Source organism: Calliphora vicina, chromosome 5 (assembly GCF_958450345.1).
Source record: "Calliphora vicina chromosome 5, idCalVici1.1, whole genome shotgun sequence".
Classification (NCBI taxonomy): Eukaryota; Metazoa; Arthropoda; class Insecta; order Diptera; family Calliphoridae; genus Calliphora; species Calliphora vicina.
In genome coordinates this window covers 68,870,630-68,894,468 of record NC_088784.1, presented here as the reverse complement: position 1 = coordinate 68,894,468, position 23,839 = coordinate 68,870,630, and the positions used below count along the sequence as shown (strand labels likewise).

The window sequence follows — 23,839 nt, the reverse complement described above, 5'->3', positions numbered from 1 at the left end:
CAACTTTGTCTTGACAACAAATGTCATTTATTGTTATGATGAATATTTGTCTAGTATAGACAGGGGATATGGTATGGCACGACTGATTGAACCTTAATCAAATTGTTTTAATATATAGGCTCCTATAGTTCGACTTTTAAGTTTTTAAAATGTCGACATTCTAGGGTTAGAATACGATTTCGACCAAAGTATAACAAGTAGTCCAACTCTTTGACAGCAGTACCTAACTCTATACATGTTTTAGTGAAAAAGTACCTAAGTCTAAATATGTGTTAGTTACAAAAATGTATATGTGTTGGTTCCTTTTGAATTTTCACCATACACACAGAGTTCTAAAAAAATGTTTAAATTTTAATTTATTTAAATTTTGTTCTATTTTCAATACCAAAAATTGAAACTCTGTTCTATATTTTAAAACCTACCACAAACAAAATAAAACGTCAAAATTAATAAAAAAAAGGTATAAATCAAGATCAGCGAAACAGCTTGCATTTTTATAATTTCTTTTTTGTTGATAGCTCTCATAATTATAAGCACAAAAACGTTAATATTTTTCCCTGCTCTCTCTTAGATTAAGAGTTATATGAATTTAAAGTCAATACATATAATAGTACATTTCTCATATAGGTATTTGGAAAACAAACTGATCGTTATGGGTATCATTGAATAGTGCTTCACAATACCTTTAATATGATGTATAATATGGTACAGTTTATTAATATTGTGAACCAAAAATTCCTTTTTGATTTTATATGACAGTACTTCAGAAAATGTTGATATACAGAAAAAGTGATTTTAGCGAAGCCGGTGTTCGATACACCCCAGAGTTAAAAGTCCCTTCACCCGGCCGAAGGCCGGCAATACAGAAAATGTGAATATTAACAGAAAAAAAATTATGAAAATATAAACTGTTACGCGGATCTTGATTTGTTCCAAAAAAAATATTTTTTAGTTTGTGCGAAATGGACTTGCTTCGGAAAAGAAAAAGTGCTAAATGTGTTCAAAAAAATTATAAAATAATGTGTGTTAGTGAATTTACGCGTATCAAACTATATTTATTGGACAATTTATAGTTAAAATTTCGAGACTTTTGATGTGTATAATTCTCTCACAAGGGTGTTGAATTTACACAGTACCCGTATATGTGAGAGAGTAAATTTATAAAATAGAGAGTTGGACTACTTGGTATACTTTGATTTCGACTATTTTCAGTAAAAAGACTTTTCATTATATTTTAATGTAAAAAATATATGGTTGCTAGATTTATTGATGAAAAAACACATTTTATAAAATTTGTCTTTTTTATACCCTACACCACCATAGTGGGGAGGGTATTAAGCGTTTGTGCAGATGTTTGTAACTCTCAAAAATATTAGTCTAACACCCACCTTAAAGTATACCGATCGACTTAGAATCACTTTCTGGGTCGATTAAACGATGTCCGTCCGTCCGTCTGGTTGGCTGGCTGTCCATGTGAACCTTGTGCAAAGAGTACAGCTCGCAATTTTGAAGATATTTCGATAAAATTTGGTACATATTATTTTTTCGGCCCAAGCCTATTGAAACTGGCTGAAATCGGTCAATTATTACACCTAGCCCCCATACAAATGTCCTTCCGAAATTGGACTTTATCGGTCATAAATGTTTAATTTATAAATGTATATCCACAAATTGCGCTCCAAATAAGTTTTATATATACAAAATTCATGTCACCAAATTTTGTTACGATCGGTCCATAATTAGTCATAGCTCCCATATAGTCCCGCTTCCGAAAATCACTTTAACGTGCATAAATCGCTTAAAAATGTTGGTATACTCACAAAATTCAACATACCTATTAAACTTTCATATAGACATAAATCACACGACCTAATTTCATGGTGATCGGACCATAATTGGTCATAGCCTCATATAAGGCCCACTTCCGAAAATCACTCAAAAATATAAATTATTGAAATTTTAAAAGAAAAATGTTTTTGCTCTTTTACTTAGTGTAGGGTATTATATAGTCGGGCTTGACCGACCATACTTTCTTACTTGTTTACATACATAATTGAGTTTATTGAGAATAGGTATAATTATTTTTAATTTTTTTGTAAATTTTATTAATAATTATGTCTGTCCAAATTTACCGTTATAATTAATTTTTTATTAAAATTAGATTTTTTATATAACAATATTAACAATATTTTTTTATATAACAATATTAATAAAGCAATGAATGAAATGTTAATAAATCTATGAACACATTACTGTATTCAAAGGTTTAAAAGAATTAATTCAATTTTTAAAATCAAATTATATACATACATATGTACCTGTTGGACAAAATACAGTGCAAAAGTGTAAGACAAACTGGTCTCATTTAAAATCATACTTTTAAAAATACGAAAATGTATTTATTCTTTGTACCGTTATAACGGTAGATGTTGTGTTTATTTTTCAAAAAACAAAAGTCAATTTCAATGATTTATTGCTGTTCTGTGGTCAAAATAATTCAGTTTGTGTATTGAAGCGTTGGACAAAATAAAGTGTTTTTTTTTGTAAATATAATTCTGTATGTTTCTTCAAATATTTTACAATTTGTATTTTGTAATAAATTGCCAAAAAATTAACATTTCCTCAAACATCTCCATAGGACATCAAAATGAAGCCAATTTCGAAAACTGTTAAGGATCTGTTAGTAAAAGACAGGGAAGATGGAATGAAATACAAAGATTTGTCCAAAAAATATAAAATATCCATATCAGGAGCAAGAAAAATATTCGAGCTCTACAAGATTAGAAAATCAAATGAAAGTTTAAAAAAAGTGTCTGGAAGAAAGCTCAAGACATCAAAGCGAGATGATGATCGTATAATAAATAATCTTAGCCAAAAAAAGCCATTTTCTTCTTCTAGAGAGATCAAGGAAGAATTAAATTTAAATGTTTCATCACGTACTATACGGAGAAGGCTCAACCAGAGCGGTCTGAAAAGTTCCTATGCAAAGAAAAAGCCATTACTAAGAGCCGCAAATATAAAAAAACGTTTAGCGTTTGCTAGAAAGTACGTAAATATGCCATAATCTTTTTGGAATCGAGTGATTTGGTCAGATGAGTCGAAATATGAGCTAAAAAATGCAAAACGTGCTAAAAGAGTATGGTGTGAACCATCACAAAAACTTGAATCTAAACATATTGCACATACTGTAAAACATGGTGGAGGAAGTCTTATGGTGTGGGGCTGCTTTTCATCCTCTGGGGTTGGTCGACTAGTCAGAATAGACACAAAAATGACTGGTGAGCATTATGTTAACATTTTGCAAGAAATCTTAACAGTAGTGCTATGGAAATGGGCCAAACATACGATCAAGGTCGCAAAGAACTATTTTCAAGAAAACGATATCGAAATACTGGAATGGCCGGCTCAAAGCCCCGATCTAAACCCCATAGAACACATGTGGACCATACTAGATGATAAAATTCCAATGGAATCTCGAACTAACCTTCAAACATTTTGGGAAAAAATGCAAGCTGAATGGAGAGATTCCTGTACAAATTTTGAAAAACTTGACATCAAGTATACCTAAAAGACTTCGGGAGGTCATACTTAATAAGGGGGGAGCTACTAAGTACTGATTACTGTATTATTTCTTCATATTTCTGCGGATCCAATATTTTGCTTTTGTACTTTGTTTTGTCCAACCGTGTACAAGGAGTTGTTTAATTAATGTTATTTTATAGAAAAAGTTTAATTTTAATATATAAGTTTTATTGTTTTTTATATTACTATGTAAGCTATTAATTTTTTAGAATTAAATGTGAATTTTATTCTTTTTTCTCTGATGATATATAAAAAAGGTATTTTTGCACTCTATTTTGTCCAACAGTGTATATATGTATGTATATCATTAACAATTCATTTAAACATTCACCACGTTGTCTTAACCCGGCAATTCCCAGTGTCACCTACAGGTGACAAAGATTAACGGTAGTTTTAAACATAGAAACAGATATCACTGATAAATATTGATATTATTTATATACAGACAAGATCCTGTTTTATATCTGATTTTATTTTGGCGACGCTAGAATTTTATTAACTAGGGGATTTTTAAAAATCTTTAAGCAGTGTTTTTGATTTTAACATACTAGTGTGTGTTTTATGATAAATAAGTTGTGATAAAAATGCCAAACGGGTATGTATCACAATAATTTTTTTTAATAAATACTGCTAGATATTCAGGCTAACAATGTGAGTAAGTATTTTTAGAAAATTATTTTTTTTCTGCCCAGTGTCACCTATAGGTGACCCCGCTATAAAGTCGCAACTAGCTATATTTTTTTTTATTTTAAACTTATTTATAGTGTAAACTAGACGTATTTTTACTATTTTTAATAAAAACAAATTGTTTCTCCCTTTGGCGAGGGTATGGGAATTGCCGGGTTAATTCCTTAGTACTCCAAACGTATTCCTTTAATAATTCATTCTTTATAGAATTAATTAATTATTGAATTATTCCAGTTTTCTTCAATTCAAATTCAATACAAAATTGGTTAATACAAATTGAATGATTAAATTTTTTTAAATTATTATTTTATTTACTTATTTATTTGAAGATTTCAGCGTTTCCTGTATAAAGATATAGGTCGACAAGGAACTTACTAGAATCGACAAACAATAACAATAATAATGTTGTTTATTTAGAAAGTGATTTACACTATCGCTTTTTAAAATTTAAAAACCCTTTAATTAATTAAAAAGCTTTATCACTTTTAACTAAAAATCAAAAGATATTCGTTCACATTACAAAATAACTTTTTATTTTTGTGCAGTTATCAGATTTTTTATATAAAATAACTTAAGGTAAAGCATTAAATATCAATATAATCAAGCACTAGAATATTTTAATTTAATTTCACTTGAATGCTGATATATTTATGTATAAAACTTGAAAAATATATACCTAAAAAGTTTAAGTAAAAACTATACCTATTTTAAAAATATAAGATTGATTTGTCGATAACAAGATTTTTACTTGTTTTTGGAAAACATCTTTCTGATGGAGTATTTCTTTCCTTTGGAGCATTATAATCCTTCCATATACTCTTTTCTTTGAAATATATATTTTTGGCTCACTTATCGCATCTCTTGTGTGTGATTTAAACGACTTTCAGCACAATTTTCATCGTACGTACATTCTAAAAAAAAAAAAAATCAATTCAAAATTTCGTTTCATAGGTATGTATATATGTACTTCAAAATAAGTTCTTCGAACTTGAAAAGTAGTATGTATTAGCTCCTTTGGTTTGTAATTTAGATGTAATTTTTAAAGCACGACTTTTATTATTTTGTGCTGGAAACCATTCAAAATATAAAGCCATAGAGACCATTGTTATATTTTGTTTTGTAATTATCAGGGAAACCAAAATATGCAAATGCATGTTTTTTCTGGTGAGTCTAATGAGCACATGGATAAGATATTTACACGTTTCAGAACTATTTAAGAATTTTGGCATCGATTTGTTAGTGCATATTTTTGCATATTTTACCCTTAAATACCTATTTTTGCATATATTTGTTTTAAGAGCATATTTATGTCATATTTTGCGTTTTTAGAGCATATTTTACTGTTTAATAGCATATTTTGAGTTTATCAAAAACAAATTTTGTCTTACTTATTTTTCGCTGTTGTGTTACAGGTTTTTACTTCCTTTGTTTAAAATTCAAAATTGAAAAATAGATGGCTTTTCACCAAAAAAAAAAAATTTAAAAAACAGAAATTTTTTTTTTTAAATTTAAAATAATTCGAAAAATTTTTTATCCAAAAAATGAAAAAAACTGAAAAAAAAATTTTGTTCACCTAAAAATATTTAAATTTTTTATTTTGAAGTATAATTAGATGAAGGGTATATAAGATTCGGCACAGCCGAATATAGCTCTCTTGTTTTAATATAAAATAAGCACTATTTTAATAATAGCTCCATCTAAATATCAAATTTTAGTTCTAATTCAAACTTAACCGTTCTAAGTGTTAATCAGTTGATGTCGAAAGAATATTTTCTATGTTTAAAAATGTTTTCAGATCCAATAGACAACGATTTTTATTTGAAAATTTAAGTAAATTTTTTTTGGTTAAAAATTATGTAAAAGTTTGTTTTTTAAGAGCATATTTTTTAAATTTTAAGAGCATATTTTAAAGTTTTTACTGCATATTTAAAGCGCCTAAAACGCTTTTTTTAGAGCATATTTCCGGTTTCCCTGGTAATTATCCATTAAATATGAATAAAACATGATAAAATTTAATAAAGTCACAAATTGAATGCACACATTTATTTCTTACAATCCAAAATTAATTAATCTCGTGAAAATTTGTGTTTATTTTTAAGAATTTTAATATAGTCCTTCAAATATACAGATTTGTTTGTTTTTCAATTGAATTTAAAACAAATTTGTTATTAAAACATGGACAAAACACGTTTCTGTTTTGTCCTTATGAGAAAATAACGGACACTTTTGTAAAAGAATAAAACAACTTAAATTATTTTAGGACGAATCAATCAACTCAGGAAAATTCCATGTGCTGAATTATGACCCTCTTCTCTTGTAGCATATTTGTATAATTTTGAAACAAAAACCTGACATATGGAATGCATTTTCTATAACTATCTGAAAAAATATATATTTTTAATGAATGTAGTATACATTTAGTAATAAAATCTGAATTTTCAATATACTAAAATTTAACTTTATTAGGGAAAGTGAATGAAATGAATTCGAAGTGAAATTACAATTCAAAACGCACTTTGTTTTATCAATATGGTGTGTATCTTTCAAATTTAATGCCTTCCCTGTCAAAACTTGTTTAACACGGAAAAGAAATATGTGTGGATAATACTCGGCCCGATTAAATGTTTCCAAAAAATGTTTTAAGTTATTCCCCTAATGTAGGTAGGTATATATTTGTATTGCCAAGTTATTTAACAAAAGAATTTGTCTTCTTTTGTTTAATAAAGATATCCTTTAAAATAAGGGTTAAAAGAACGACATTGCAAAGGAATTTAATTAATATACATATGAAATGTATAAAAAAAGCTACTTTAAGAAAACTTTACATAAATTATCCTTTTTCCATCCCCATCTTTTAATATAAAGAGGGTAGCAACAAAAGATCGTGAGAATATTTATGATAAACCACTATCTTTGCAAAATACAATCCAAGATAAATAAACCGGAATTCCAAAATTATTTCTGCAAATAGACAAAATTGGTAAAATAATGGCATAAAATGATTAATACAAAAGCTAATTTACCATGAGTTATATACATTCATATGTAGACTGAGATTTCCGATATAGGAAGGAATTGATCTTCATCGCCATCGTAATTGTTGATTGCAGATTTTATTTACAGGCCGGGGATTGTGCAATATGATTAAAATAAATTTTAAACAAAGAAACATATTTGCAACAAACCACGGTCTTCAAATAATTATGCATATTGACTATTGCCTATTTCCAAAGAAATTAAACAAAGAGCCAGCAAATCTAACCTCACTTTAATAAAGATTTGTTTTGTTCGCGGCAAAGTTCAAAGAATGTTTGGTGAAATTGTTTATTAATGTACACTACGCCAGTAACACACAAAGAGAAATTATTAAATATATTATTCAATTAAAATAAACCAGTGTTTTAAAAATTATATCACGTTTCCACAAACAAAAACCAATATGCTGTTTTTACAATTTCTAATCTTTTCCGTTAAAACTGTTAATTTTAAACGGTATACTCGAAGTTGTTGTTTCCATTTTAGCACGCGAAAATTTGCCAACTCCTTTTAGCTCCGATCACTTTGAATTTTAAATGAAAAATAAATCAAATTTCGTACCAAATTTTTAGTGGAGGGGAAAAATGGAAAATGTAGCGAGTGATATAAGGGATTGCCAGATTAGAAAAAAGTTGAAAAATGCTACCAGATTGGTTAAAAGTACAGGTATTGCCATATAGAATTAGAATTTAAACGATACACTTAGAAAAAGCTGTAAGTAATAATTTTGTTTCATTTGTAGAGATTTATGCTCGTTAAATTATGGGAAGTGGAAATGACCAATGGGCCGATCGCCATGAAATTTGGTCGCGTGGTTTCTTCCTATATCCAACTTATTTGTGTTGAATTTTTTCTGGAAACCAAAATTTTTTAAGTAATTTTCGAAGTGGACCTCACATGGAAACTATGGTCAATTATGAATCCATCCGCTAAAAATTTGTAAGTGTGCTTTATTTGTATATTAAACTTATTTGTAGACAAATTTGTGTGGATAACTATATAAATCAAGCATTTATGGCCGATAAAATTCGATTTCGTGAAGACATTTCTATGGTTGCTAGGCGAAATAATGGACCGATTTGTACAAGTAATAGGCTTCGTATTTGGGCCGAAGATAATACATATTCCAAGTTTTATCGAAATTGCGACCTATACTTTGCGCACAAGTTTACATTGACAGCCAGACGGACGGAAGGACGGAAGGACATCGTTAAATCTGTTCTGTGTCTATCGGTATACTTTAATGTGGGTGTAAGACTCATATGTTTCTAAATTTTTTTGAGACACATATAATACCCTTCCTTCTATGGTGGTGTATGGTATAATAAGAACATTAATTAAATTCCGAAAACGAGTCGCATCGCAGATCAAGGAGTACAATTATCATTCTTGATTTTAATAACAAGATTTAAGGGTTCCAGCTTCCTATATGGTCGACTAGAGACTTGCTTAAATCGACTTAATAACCTTGCAATTTGTGAGTCATTAAACTCCGCCAACAAACTTTAAATGACAAAAAAATAAATTCCGAAAATAGAAAACAAACTGAAATGTATTCATTGTTTTGGTATTTACAAAACAATGGAAACTTAGGTTTAATTTGTACAAAAATGTTCTGGCCCTTTTAGTAATTCAGTATTTTGTTAAATAGATCCTGTTTTTTAATACTTCTTAATAGCGACGATGCATTAAGCAAATTAATAGGTAAATCGTCTCCTTTGAAATATTTTGCCATTCCCTTATAACCGCATCTGATAAAGCTTCCATCGTACCTCATTGGATTGTAAACTAGAGGTGAGTTTGGGTTCATTGTCGTGTTGAAAACTCCAAACTAACATCGTTTAAAGTGTATCTGTATCAGATTGGACCTTACCTTGACTTTAAAAACAGCCCTATGTTGAGTCTTTAAGTAACTTTTTTAAAAATTTTTGTTTGTTTCAATCAAGCATTAAAATCGTTTATATTTTGGTTTTTAAATTTTCTCAAATTAAAAACGAGGGGTTCCAAGTGATAACGAAGTAGTTCGATTTAGGGGAAACATGCATGCTTTTTACATTAGCGTATCATTGGAGATCATGTGTTTTTGGGTATATTTAAATATACGGCTCTTCATTTCGCGGCAATTTAATTAACTACGTTTTTTGATTGGTGAAACACATTTATTGTTATATGTACATATGTATTGTGGAAGATATTTTAATAGATTTTCGAAAAATGTCAAATGCACAATGAATTTAAAAACTAAAAAAATTTGTATAATTTCATATTTATTTCTATCTTAAATCTAAAAAGAATTAATCTATCTATATAAATAAAAATCAAATTTCGTTCGTTGGTAATTGCATCAGTTGAGAACGGCCGGAACGATTTAGACAATTTTTTTTTAAATGTTGGTCATAGTGCAACTTAGGTTTTTACGGAATAAAAAATTGAACACGCCCACTTTTACACCCACTTTTTTCGATTTATCCAAACTCAGAAAACAGCTACACCGATTTGGATAATTTTTTTTTATATGTTCATGTAATCCAATTTAAGTTTTTACTGAAAGAAAAATTGACTACGCCAATTTTTTTTCAATATATCCAAAATCGCAATTTTTTTAAATGTTCGCAATAGTCCGCACAAGTTTTTATACAAATAAAATTTGTCCACGTCCACTTATTATATACATCTGCAAAATACAACGATCTGTGATCACTCATATTTCAGACCAAAATTCGATTACTTATGTATATAAAAATTCACAATATCCTAAATCATTAATAATTGATCAGACCAAAAATCGAATTTTTTATATAAAAACTCAAAATATTTAAAGTCGTTAGTAACTTGGCCAATAAGCGTTTAATCAAGAAAAGGAGCTCGTTCTGTGATCACTCATATTTCTGAACAAAAATCAATTTTTTACATAAAAACTCAAAATTTGATCAAGAAAAGGAACTCGATCTGTGATCACTCATATTTCTGAACAAAAATCGATTTTTTATATAAAAACTCAAAATTTCTAAATTCGTTAATAAGTTGGCCAATAAGAGTTTAATAATGAAAAGGAGCTCTATCTGTGATCACTCATATTTCTGACAAAAACTCGATTTTTTATATTAAAACTCACAATATCTAAAATCGCTAATAACTTGGCCAATAAGCGATTAATCGAAAAAAAGAGCTCGATCTGTGATCACTCACATTTCTGAACAAAAATCGAATTTTTTTATATAAAAACTCGAAATATCTAAAATCGTTAGTAACTTGGCCAATAACCATTTATTCAAGAAAACGACCTCGATCTGTGATCACTCATATTTCAGACAAAAATTCGATTTTTTATATAAAAACTCACAATATCTAAAATCGTTAGTAACTTGGCCAATAAGCGTTTAATCAAGAAAAGGAGCTCGATCTGCGATCACTCATATTTCTGAACAAAAATCGATTTTTTTTATATAAGAACTCAAAATATCTAAAACCGTTAGTAACTTGGCCAATAAGCGTTTATTCAAGAAAAGGACCTCGATCTGCGATCACTCATATTTCTGAACAAAAATCGATTTTTTATATATAAAAACTCAAAATATGTAAAATCGCTAATAACTTGGCCAATAAGCGTTTAATCAAGAAAAGGACCTCGATCTGTGATCACTCATATTTCTGAACAAAAATCGATGTTTTATATAAAAACTCAAAATATCTAAATTCGCTAATAACTTGGCCAATAAGCGTTTAATAATGAAAAGGAGCTCTATCTGTGATCACTCATATTTCTGACAAAAACTCGATTTTTTATATTAAAACTCACAATATCTAAAATCGCTAATAACTTGGCCAATAAGCGTTTAATCGAGAAAAAGAGCTGATCTGTGATTACTCATATTTATTTCTGAACAAAAATATATTTTTTATATAAAAACTCAAAATATCTAAAATCGCTAATAACTTGGCCAATAAGCGTTTAATCAAGAAAAGGAGCTCGATCTGTGATCACTCATATTTTTGAACAAAAATCGATTTTTTATATAAAATCTCAAAATATCTGAAATTGCAAACAACTTGGCCAATAAGCGTTTAATCAAGAAAGGAGCTCGATTACTTATATAAAAAATCAAAACATGCAAGACTTAGGCTTTTGACAACAGACTTAGGTTCTTTGTCTCTCAGTAACGCTTCTATGTATATTTTATTCTATGACCATAGTTCTATGACTACAGTAAATCAAACATAACCCAAACCCATGGTAGAACCAACCAGGTACAATTATTAGGGAGAGTTTTCAATATTTATCCCTACAACGTCAAATAACGCATTTACTCTCATCACTTTTTATTTTGTTTTCGCAATGTTTTGCACGTTATATTAAAACTAACTCATATTTATTTGGAAAAAATTTAATTTGAATTGAATATTTCACGAAAAAAAGTAAATACACAAAAATTTGTTTAATTTATTTATTTTTGTCTTAGACATTTCGTTTTGTTTTTTTTATAATTTTCTTTTGTTTGACGTTATAGGGAATGTATAATTGAGAACGTACTTTTTAATAATTGTACCTTGCTTGTTCTACCATGACCCAAACCTATATGAATAAAAATTATCATTCAACAATACGTTTTTTTTCTTTTAATTATTTTTATCCATTTCAAACCGCTTCTCACAAATACACAATTTTTTTTTTTAATTTGACAACGTCTGTCGGGTCAGCTAGTTTTAAATAAAAGTGAAATATTTGAATCCCGGATCATATTTAAAATCTGATCTTGAATGATATTTGTAATTGATTCATTATTGACGAATTTAGAATGAATTGTAATGTACTATTGTTTAAGAAGTAGTGAAAATGACATTCACTTTGAATTACTTCAAAATTGCTGGGTAATTATTTAAAAAAACTTATTGTACGTCAACCCTACACTGAGCAAATAACCAAAAACATTTTCTTTTAAAATTTCATTAATTTATATTCGTGATTGATTTTCGAAAGTGGGCTGAAAACTAGAAAATAGATTATTAAAAAAAATATTGAAATAACGGTAAATCATGATGCATTTTACATTTCATTCTTAAATAAAATTTTTTTGTTTCGTCATTTTTTCCTCGCTGAAGTTTAAAAGTTTCCATTGTACAATATTAGTTACTCACTGTATATTTACGAGTATTTATTGTTTGAAATTAATTTTAAAATCTAATGATGTTTCATGAAATAAAAAATTATTCATCTATGTTTTTTAATTGATTCTCATTTTAAATAATATCAGTTATTGAATATATTTAGAAAATGCAACGATTATTTGACGTTTTTATATTATTTTATGAAAAGTTATTAATATTTTAGGGCTGTCGTACCAACAAGTGTTTAATAACAAATTTATTGTTTATACCATGTATGGTCAATAAACAAAATAAAAAAAAATACACAGAAATTCATTATAAGAAAACCACAAAATGATACTCAATGATGTATAAGAGGTAAAACCAATAGCTCGGGTCGTATATTGTTCAAAAGATAAGATTATGGATTTTTTTCGTATGTTTATACTGTATTTGGGATGTACAATACATACACATAAGTAGTTTATTCAGTTAGTTGCACCAACTGCTGCCAAATTCATGTTAACTTGCCTATTTGGTTTTAGTATCGTTAATTTGTCCATTGAGTCAATACATATAACTAAAATGGCACCGTTGTCTACTTGTAATGTTATAGTCGAATCTGATTTACCATCTTGGTTAAACAAAATAAATCTAGAAAACGCCATTAGAAAGGAAACGGATAAAGATGTTCGTAAAATATTTAACATGAACATTAGAAATGCCTCCAAAGCAGGAGAAAATTATTCATCATTATTAATACGGATACATGCAGATGTTGAATTGGAGAGTAAGTTGGAAACATATTGCAAGTTGAGTTTTTTCTACCAAATTATTGGATTTTTCCCATTGTAAGATCATCGTTTACATTTTCAGAATTTCTAGGATCATTTACATAATCATCGCTTTAAAACTACAATCAGAACATTTTTAAAAAAGAGTATGTTAAAATGTCCGATAAAATATTTCTGAAAATGTTTAAATTGTTCCCTGATAAAGTTTCAGATTATTTCGGACATCAGACTTGTCGTCCTAAAATGTTTAATAGGATTTTCAGAAAGAATGATGAGATGTCTGATAAAATATTTCTGAAATGTGCAGACTAATTCGGTTGTTATCAGATAAATCATTTGTATTATTTGCAAATCTATTAAAATTTTACTTCAGACGATGAAATTACATACACACATACAATATTGACAAATATTAATACTCGGTATTGTCATCTGAAAATACCTATTGTGATATACTATCAACTACTTTGTAGACTTTTCGGTTTAAAATGAATGATGAATGTTTTAATGGAATGGTTAAGACTATATTTAATTTGATTTTGGAAATTAAATTAAGAATTAATTCTTTCGAACCTTTGTGTATAAGCCAGTCCAAGACATGCGAGTCCACTTCCTGGTCGAAATTAAAAAATCTGCCTCCGTTAGGATTCTAATTAAATATTTCTAGTTGTTCGGAGATAACGCTCAATATTTATAAAAGAGAAGTGTTTGTCCGTACTCGATAAACACAGGAACTTATGGACCAAATTGGTCAACAATCTATACAATAGTTTTATGGGACTTGAGTTTCTCAATTTTTAGGTGATGCCATAGTTTTAAGTCATTTACTGCAGTCTGAGGATTGTGAGATTCGATTTCCGTCAAAGACTCTGGGTGGTTCTGCAGATTAGCTAAATAGCTGAGTGAGTTAAAAAAGACAATACAAAATATTTACATAGGCCCTGCAACGCGGACCGGGTTCCTAATAAAAATATGAAATTTTCTATTGAAATTTGGTTTACGTTTCTTAATTATCTATTGAAATTTGTTTAGTTTATTCCTTTAGAATTTAAACCTATACGATTTATTGAAGAATATTTTACGATTTACTGTAATTTTACTAATAATCTCTATTTCAGATGGAAAACACAAAACATTCTCCTTCGTTTTAAAAGCTCAACATCCCAATCCGTTTATGATGCAAATTACAACCTTGTTGCGACTTTTTCCCAAAGAAGAAGAAATGTACTATAGAATTTTGCCGAGATTTGAAAAACTCTACGAAGATATTGGCAAATCCGTGCAATTTGCCCCAAAAGTTCATAAATTTGATGAAGATATTGGTGTAGAGCACATTCTAATGGAAGATTTACATGTAAAAAATTACAAAAATATTAATCGTGTCGATGGACTTGACATGATACACACTCAAACAGTTCTTAGGAAACTGGCTGAATACCATGCCGCATCGGCATGTTACGTAGAGAAATATGGTCAGTTAAGTGAGGACTTCACAGCCGGTGTTTTTAGTGCAAAGAACCGTGGTCTTCTGCAAGAGTTCAATGCATCTGGTGCATTTCTGGCTCAACTGAAAAAATGGCCCAATTGTCAAAAATATTATGAGAAATTACACGATACTGACGAGTATTTGGTTGATCGTTTGCTAGAAGATCAAAAAGTCAACACACGTGAATTTAACGTGCTGAATCATGGTGATTTGTGGTGCAATAATATTATGTTTCAATATGATGCATTTGGTAAAATCAAAAATACTCTATTTGTGGATTTTGCCATTAGCAAATATGGTTCACCAGCAAACGATTTGTATTATTTTACACTTTCATCTTGTGCTCGTGATATTAAATTGTCTAGATTTGACTATTTGATACGTTACTATTATGATAATTTAATAGAAAATTTGAAATTCTTACAATACTCCCGCCCTTTGCCGAAATTGATAAACATTCATGGCTCTCTGTTAAGAAATGGTTTGGCGGGTATATAAAAAATTGTATTCATTTCATGTACGACATATTTTGATGTATTTTTTAAAAAATGTTTCAGCTTACATGGTGGTATCTAAAGTTTTGCCAGCTGTAGTTTTGGAAAATACTGACAGTGCTAATTTGGAAAACTATATGGAAGATCAGTCTAAAATGAAAATGTCAATGTATAGTAATTCTAAATATGTTCAAGCTATGTCGGAGATTTTACCCTGGTTAGATAATCGTGGTTTGTTGGATTGGAAATAATACTTTAAACAAATTTCAATATTGTAAATTTTAGTAGCAATAAAATACATCACATTTGAGCGAAATGTTTTAAAAAGATTAGCGCAGCAAAATTACAATTAATTCAATACTATCAATAACGTTATTTATTTTAAGAATGATTTTAAAAAAATAATATTTTTATAAAAATGCATACATATTTATATACTATTGCCGGTTAACGTCTTTAATATTTCGCTCGATATTTTCCTCGTTTTCTGTTAGAATTTGTTGTTGTAACTCCATAATTTCTGTTTTTGCCAATTGGATTTTTTTGCGAAAATTGCCCATAGATTCCATTAAATAAATACGCTGATGTTTAACATCCTGTATGTTTTTGCGTAAGGCTATATTTTCTTGTAAAACTTCGTCCAATTGCTTATTTTGAAAGTTCAATTGGGCTTGTAAATAACGTAAACGATTCTCCTTAAACCGCATGCGTGTGGGTCGAGTACGTTCCCAAGGTGTTTTGTCATCCATATTCCTGTAAAAAATAATGTTAAATGTTTATTATTAATTTTCATATACTAAAAGAAATTGCAATACATTAATTTTACATTGTTCCATAATTTGGATAATAATAAGGGTATTTTTGGAATTTTTGTTGTGTAAAAAAAATCAGAGTGTAATTTTAAATTTTTGGGAAATGAATACCCTTAATATTTATTTTAATTTTAATCATTTCTTTTCTTAATTTTTATTGCACAAACAATTTTTTAAATAGTTAGTAAAAATGGATAGAATCAAGATTTGCGAAAATTATAAATAAATTTCGTGAGACAGCTACTGTAAAAGCTCAACATATTGGAGAAAGACCTTGAAAATTTACTTTAATATAAGAAATTCCCAAAAAAATGAATCTATGTTCTAAAATTGGAAATTAGTTATTTCTAAAAAATCATATATACAATTTTCCAAAGACATTTAATTTTGATAAATTGCTTCTTTTGGTAGTAAAGCAGAATTCCGAAACTTATGTGAGACACTGTATGTAGAATATTTACCATTTATGTCCTTCATAAGATTTGAACTTCTCTTTGCACATTTCTAGTGAAATTAGGGCTTCGGATACACTATTTGAATGCCAAAAAGTATGTAAAGCTTGCTGCATTTGGTTTTGCAAATTATGGCGTATGGTTTCTGTTAGTTCATCTTGGCCTTTTAGAGCAATATTTTCCCGCTCCAATAGAATTTTAGCAAATGGTTCCAAATGAACAGCATTTAATTTCGACCACATTTGTTTGTAAAGCGTATCATATTCTTGGTAGACTTTATCACCAAAACCTTTGAATTTCTCGTAATTAGCTGCAACATTTTCTGAGCAAATATCTTGGGATTGAGCCATTTATTTTAAAAAGTAGATTTTTTTTACGAAATTTTGATTTTTGTAATTGTTTGTTTACACTTTTTAAATTCAGCGTTGCCAACTATTTGCAGACGACAGTGTTGCATTATTTAGTAGTAAAAAATATGGTTGAAATTAAAAAGTAATTTCGAATTCGACTCTAAAAATTTTAAAAGGTCGTAATTTGAAAACACGACCATTTTTGACAACTCAGTTAGGTCTTCGACAGGAGATTATCCGATCTATGTATTAGTGCAAAGTTCCATTATTCTGAAGTTATTTCTTATGTTAAGAAATAACGAAACTTTAATATTCGTTAAAAAATGCCTATGGTGAACATTTTTAATTTTGCTGTGACAAATGAAATATTTCTTGAATTTGATAAGTTTTGACAAAAATTTATATAAAAAATAACATAAAAATGCACAACACATCTACTCTATTATTGTATATTAATTTAATTTATTTTAAGTATGTCAAATTATATGCATTTGTCAAAAATGAAAGAGATGCAATTTTATTATTTGTTTGTTTATATATTTTTTATAAAGAAATATAGGACTGAATAAAATAATTAAAATTTTTATTTACATATGAATTTTTATTTTTTTTTTTGTTTATATATTTTTTTAAAAAAATATAGAAGGACTGAATAAATTAATTAAAATTTTTATTAACATATGTTATTTATTATAATAGCTATAATTTTCATAAAACAAAATTCCGTCATGTACAATTTTATAAGGATACATTGTTAAAAATCCCCATAAAAAAATTTACAATTATTTGATTTCGCATTTTGTTCAATTTTCTCATTTGTACATATTAGCATTTATAATTCGTCCGAATTAAAAGCTTTTTATAAAAATCACTGAGTTGCCAAAATTAAATAACAAATTTTATAAAAAAGAACAAAACTCTTCTTCTTTATATAAATATCATTCAGGCTAAAATGATATCTGTAAAAAACTCACCACGATATGTTTTCAGAGTTTGTTTTGTTCACGGCGGTGGTTTTCATGTCGCCATTTGCAATTTTAATGAATTTGCTCGCGCATTTTTTTCCGCCGTCTTTGCTTGTTTGTTGAAGCCGCATAAAAAAAATCTATAAATTTTTGCTAAAAATTATTGCAAATAATTAATTCGTGAAGTTAAAGAATTATATAAATAAATACTATAAAAAATAACAGTGTCTAGTGCAAAAACAAATTGTTAAAGCCAAAAATATAACAAAGCAAACAAAAAAACTTAAAAGAAAAATACATACAAAAAAAACTAATTTATAGACGCAGAACACATTATCAAAGGTAAGTACACAAAGCTAATTAATTACTCGCATATCATCCTATGGAGCAAAGAGAAAGAAGATAATGCAAAATCCAATCAATACTTCTGCAAAAAATTAAAATTATACATTTTTTTTCTTGTTTTTCTACGAGATTTTCCATATTGGAGGTTTAGAAAAGTACACTTCATATACAATTTTACATACACATTTTCTTTTGGTTTGACTGTGTCGTGATAGAACGGTATTCTTAATGCTCTACTGATTTTTGTTGGTGTTTATGCTTGTGTGCGTTTGGATTCCCGGGTTCCTATTAAATTCTTTATTGTCAAAAATTCGTCAAAATGTTTGTTTTTAATTGTCTATTTAAATTAATTTGGTTTTATAAAAAAGGCTTTGAACATTTTTATTCATATCATTTTCGTTCCTTCTTTTCATTATTGTCTGTATTCCATTGTGTTTTTTTCAATGGTATGCCCACAATTTTTACGCATGCGCCAGTAGAATTAGGTCCAGTGTTGCATTTTTCAATTGGAATAATTTTCAACTACAAACTTTTTTTATCATTGTACTTTGTGTTCAAAGCCTAAGTGCATTCACCTTTTTATAACAGAGTTCTTTTATTTAATATATTGTGGCTCGTTTTTTGTTTGTTACAATTAGCATGTTTTAATGTTAATGTTCATCTATAATTACTACGACTTTTACTGTCTACATCTTTGAATTTTCATGTTTTCTTGCTGACTATACGCATTGAACCACATCTGCCTTTAAAAGAAGTGTTAATTACTGTGGCTCCTAGACAATTTCTTCACTAATATGAGAAACTTTTGTGGTGTATAAAATAGATGAAGATTTCGTATATCTGTGTCAAAAATATAAGTTGATTTTAGAATGATGCTTCTTAATTTATGTAGGTATATTTGTATGTACTATTTTTAATTGAAGGCTAATTTAGCATTACTTAAAATTTCAATATTATTTGTTGTACCACTAAAATTTAATAAAAAAAAACTTGCAATGTTCCAGTAAAAATTTTGTTAATTTATTTTAAATTGAAATATGTATACGGAATTAGGAAATTATTTGAGCACTAAAACAAAAATGCAGAGAAAATTCTTATTAAGCAAAGCAAGTCTAATAAGAAACAGTTTCTCTAGACATTAGCATGTACTATAAATAAAAGTTATTTCTTACTCAATGAAGCTCAAGATACCTAGCAAGCGAACCTTTTGACAATAATCCAAGGTTGTTTACTAATTGGTATTTTAGCGGTAACTGTATGTGTTACTTCGGTAATGGTATTTTACCGAATTAAATTACATATCGCACTGTTTCCTCTAAAATGCGTCAACTCAAAATTTTCCAATTTTCACTTTTTGCAAGAAATCGATGTGGTCATCAAAATCTGCTATCATTTTCTCTACTCTTTTGCCAAAAAATGCAGTTGTATCCGTACAGTTTTTTCATTGTAATGTATTGAAAAAAAATAGTTTTTTGCTTCTACTGAACATTTTAAAATTTTGAGTTGACGCTCTTTAGAGGAACCAGTGCGATATTATAAAAAATTACAAAAACTAAAAGTATGTTGGCAAGGGTGGTACCTATTTTATTATATTTTATATTTTGTAGTAGATTTCATTAAACTCATTGGAATAAAAAAAATATTTTTATTTCAAGTTATTTATACAATATCGGTATATTGGTAGCATAGCGGTCCCTGTAGTTGAGCTTGGCGGTACCGGTAGCCAACCTTGAAAATATCAACAATTCGAACTTAAAATCCGGTAAAAGGAATTTGAATATCGTAACCATAATTGTAGAAATAATTGTGGGATTCAAACACAAATTGAAATCTAAAATTATAGGTTTTATATTCGATCTAGAATTGAATTCTTTATCGATTAAACAAAAAATTACATAGGATTTCATAAGTCAAATGTACCTTTTTTGTCGTTTTTAAAACCGATTCCGACAATGATTTGATTCTATGACAACACCGTATAGAAATCAACTAACAACAGAATTGTTTGATTTGCTTAATTTCTTTTTAATGCAAAACCAAAGAATTTGCATTTTAAATAGATAAAAAACAAATTAAAAATCTAAATTGTAAGATAAAATTGGGAATAAATAAAAATACCAATAATGATTCGATTTCGTTTATAACTTCGGGTTGATATTAAATAATTTGTATATATTCTGAATGTCTTAAAACAATTTTATTATAAATTATGATTATTTGATTATGGATAAGATATGGATAAGTTTAAGGAATCAAGTTCGATAGAATTTTATATAGCTCCGCTTTTTTCAGGTCGAAACCTTACCGAAACTAGAATTCGGCCAAAAATTCATTATTCCTTCTAATCCGAAACAAACCGATACTTTTCTAATGTACTATTTATGTCCATAATAAAATTAGTTATTTTAAGTTAATGGACCATGTTTTAGCTTATTTTTAGGTGTTCTGTCTGGTTTTATCATCATAACCTGAATAGTTGTTTTGAGGAACACTTTTTACAAGATGATTATATATTTTACAACGTTGCTGTGTTTTATAAATTATATTCAAAACATGTTTTTACTTTAAGGACTATTTTTGGCCTAATACGAAACCGAAAACTAATATTCGGCATGACTCTAGAAAATAGGTCTTGAGAAAAATCTTTTTCAGTTATAAGAGACGGAAAACAAATGTTATTTATTAAATTTTCAACTCAAATAATCCCTAAGATATACTTTAAGTACACCATAACATTTCTCGTAACTCTTTTTACAAGAGCACAATACCTTTACACAGGCCGAAGTTGCTGGCAGTAGGGTTGAATTTTCTCCCGTGGTACAAAATTGACATTATTGTATAAATAAAACTCAAGCCTTTTTTTCCAGTGGCATGATGCCAAATTGGGCCAGAAATATGAAAGAACTCTGTGATGTTTCAAGAAGTGTAAAAATCTTGTTTTGTAGACTGCGAAATATATATTTCTGTTATATACTTTATTTACCACAACTGCAAATGGCTTGTCACACAAGAAACTTCTTACGGAATTTTGTTTGTTTTTGAATATTTCCACGTCCATTAGCCACATAAGTTGTGAAAAGTCTGCTAGTACATAAGTTTCATCATACAACATTTGTATTTTTTGTAAAAAATTACCTCAATTGTTTCCCTCGTTCTTTTGCTTCTAAGTTATTTACAGCATTGCGATCTGGAACAATCTGAAGTTTGTGAGACTTCAAGCCAGCATTAGCTTTAGCTCTCAGAATCAGAGCATTTAGCTTTACGAGCTGCTTTTCTGATAGAAGTGTTCGACTGCTTTTGCCCTACCAATATCTGTTAGACCTTCTTTTATTCCTGATTTTCTCTTTCAATATTCAAGTCTTCCTTATACCTTTTAATTGCTTTTGAAACAGTTTGTCGATGAACCTTCAGATTTTGTACTATTTTTTTGAAAGTCAATATTAGTTTTTTGTTACTTATTTTCGCTGTCCATTTTGACCGAAATACCAGTTGAAAATTAATGATTTAGAATAGATAATATCTGACATATTTTTAAAAGCTAAAGTGATTAAAAAAATAATAATTTGTTGGATAAAGGTGAAGAAGTTTTGGTTGGAATAGTGTGTATACGTTTTTTCTGACTCAGTCTTTATTAACAAAAAACATAAACAGCTCAATTATGAATAAAAATTCCCCGGGATTTTTTTCCCTTTTCTCATTTTTCCTATTCAAATTCAATGGGAAAAAACTCCCGGGGAACAAACTTCCTCGGAATTTTTTATTCATAATTGGGCTGAAACTAAAACAGAAATTAAACTAATTAGTAAAACAAGATCGAAAGAAATGTGCCAAACAAAAGCAACAATATTATCAATTGCTAAACATATAACGATTGCTTAAAATGTTTGGTATTTTTCCAATGCTAAACTCGGGAGTAGGCAATATGTCCCTTTGAGTTACCAGAAAATAAAGATAGAAATGAAAAGAGGACTGGGGACTGTCAGATGTAATGAAGAAGTGAATAGGAAGGAGGACAATGACAAAGAAGATGAAAAATGTTCTCATTCTCCTCTTCATTTTGCCAACTTCAGAAGTCGTTATAGGACAGGCCAAGTCTCCTCACATGGTTGCCAATGAAGCTAGAGCTCCTGTTAGGATTGCCATTCTCCTTAAAACAATCTCGAATAGCATACAAATTGGTCCCTTTTTGTCTAGTGCCTTTTTTAACTTGAAAATAAATTCATTCGATTAATCGACAATTATTGATCGAATAATTTCTTATTCTAATAATCTGTATTCCTGCCGTTCTAAATTTAAAAAAAAACAAAAATATTTAAATGAAATACATGCATTAATCTTTCAATATACATAATAATAAATACATATATTATTAATTAATACACCTGTTAATTTTTCTTACTAATTCAATTCACATGGCCTGTCTCTTGGTGGGTTTGTGTAACAATGAAACCACACCATAATTTTCGCATACTTTAGATTTGTATTCTGTGTTTATTTATTTCGTTGTTTGTTTTTATTATAAGTTTTTTTTTTTACGTTTTTGGTATTTTACAATATTAATGCACATGCTGACATTGAACTAAATTCTTCTCCATTTATAAGTTTGTTTTGATTTTTCCAACAAGATGCATCTTTTTTTATTTGTGTTTTGTAATGCAGCATTACAAATGCATTGTTTTTTTGTTTGATTCATATTATGGCTGTTTATGCAGTTGTTGTTATTGTTGTTCATGACTTTTAAAAGTCAACACAAACACTTGTTTATGTTTTTTTTTATCGCCTAAAATGGTAATAAAACTGAGATCTAAGACACTACAGCACATTATTTCGGTGTATAGTATGTTTTCGTGCACTTTTTCTCTCAATTGCAGCCACCCGCCACACCAAATTTTTAATTGAATAAATTTTCCCAACGAATGTATGAATGAATTTCAGAACCTCATAAACTACATAATTTGTAAAATTACGTCAAAGAGTATCATGATATTTTTTTATACTTGTAACTCAGCCACAGAAAAAAAGTGATTTAACAATAATGTTTGTTTATCTTTTTTTTTGCAGCACTAAACTTTAAACAAGAAAATACATAATAAAGCAAAACATTTTTCTTGCTAAAGTAAAACTAAAATAGTAAAAAACAAACAAATCTTCAACTAGAGTTCTTCGCAGACCAGACCACTTGTTTAATTCACTATGACAAGTAAGTAGTTGAGCTAAAGTAAATAGAAACTGCTTAAGGTTTGGGTTTGTTTATAGTATATACATGTTTTTTCCTTTAGAAAATTGTGTTAATGGTTTTTACTAATTATAAATGATAACTTATTGGTAATTTTGTATGTATTTACGAAAATAGTTTTAATTGAAAATCAATTTTTTACATTAGATTAATATGTTTTATGTTTGCATGATTTATGTTATAGATAAGTTCTATTTATTATAACCAGGGCTAGTTTAAAAAAAAAAACAATAACCGGAAAGAATGCACAAAAACAAAGAATGCACAAAAACATGAGTGAATTTGAATTAATTTTATTGTAATAATAAATATGGCTACAAACAAATTTACAACTTTATCCCAAAAATCTTCTGTTCTGATTATGGTTTGCGGCTGCATGTTGTGTGACGGAGTAGTCAATTTGCATTTTATTGAAGGACAAATTTAATTTGTCCATCTCAACATTTTGAAACAAAATGTAAAGCAAAAAGAGAAATCATGACAACGATCCCAAGTACACATCAGGTGTTGCAAAG

At 28.4% G+C, this 23,839-nt stretch overlaps 3 protein-coding genes across 5 annotated transcripts in view; 2 read left to right on the top strand and 1 right to left on the bottom strand.

Moving 5' to 3' along the window:
- Nucleotides 1–12,953: 12,953 nt before the first annotated feature.
- Nucleotides 12,954–15,464, top strand: LOC135961040 (uncharacterized). Its single transcript, XM_065512505.1, has 3 exons — nt 12,954–13,180; nt 14,303–15,160; nt 15,228–15,464. The coding sequence occupies exons 1-3, from the start codon at nt 12,976–12,978 to the stop codon at nt 15,413–15,415; spliced, it is 1,251 nt and encodes a 416-aa protein (XP_065368577.1). The 5' UTR covers nt 12,954–12,975; the 3' UTR covers nt 15,416–15,464.
- Nucleotides 15,465–15,517: 53 nt separating this feature from the next.
- Nucleotides 15,518–16,818, bottom strand: Nnf1a. The gene is made up of 2 exons (XM_065512164.1): nt 16,438–16,818; nt 15,518–15,917 (listed from the first exon to the last, which is right to left on the bottom strand). Exons 1-2 carry the CDS (start codon nt 16,776–16,778, stop codon nt 15,602–15,604), a joined length of 657 nt encoding a protein of 218 aa, XP_065368236.1. The 5' UTR covers nt 16,779–16,818; the 3' UTR covers nt 15,518–15,601.
- Nucleotides 16,819–17,809: 991 nt separating this feature from the next.
- The window catches only part of HnRNP-K (Heterogeneous nuclear ribonucleoprotein K), a 95,367-nt gene continuing 89,337 nt past the window's right edge, over nt 17,810–23,839 (top strand). The window contains exons 1-2 of one of the 3 annotated variants that reach the window (XM_065510726.1): nt 17,810–18,085; nt 23,150–23,288. In XM_065510726.1, coding sequence (XP_065366798.1) covers nt 23,282–23,288 — 7 coding nt within the window. In that variant the 5' untranslated portion in view covers nt 17,810–18,085; nt 23,150–23,281. The remainder of the gene's footprint in view (nt 18,086–23,149; nt 23,289–23,839) is intronic. The other 2 variants (XM_065510728.1, XM_065510729.1) reach the window with 2 other exon arrangements.

Excerpts from the sequence above, each read along its gene's own strand:
- Nnf1a (XM_065512164.1), bottom strand. The coding sequence starts at position 16,778 with ATGGCTCAATCCCAAGATATTTGCTCAGAAAATGTTGCAGCTAATTAC. Across the intron at positions 15,918-16,437 it reads TCTTATGAAGGACATAAATG|GAATATGGATGACAAAACAC; the intron begins GTAAATATTCTA and ends TATTTTTTACAG.
- LOC135961040 (XM_065512505.1), top strand. The coding sequence starts at position 12,976 with ATGGCACCGTTGTCTACTTGTAATGTTATAGTCGAATCTGATTTACCA. Across the intron at positions 13,181-14,302 it reads TGCAGATGTTGAATTGGAGA|ATGGAAAACACAAAACATTC; the intron begins GTAAGTTGGAAA and ends TCTCTATTTCAG. Across the intron at positions 15,161-15,227 it reads GTTAAGAAATGGTTTGGCGG|CTTACATGGTGGTATCTAAA; the intron begins GTATATAAAAAA and ends AAAATGTTTCAG.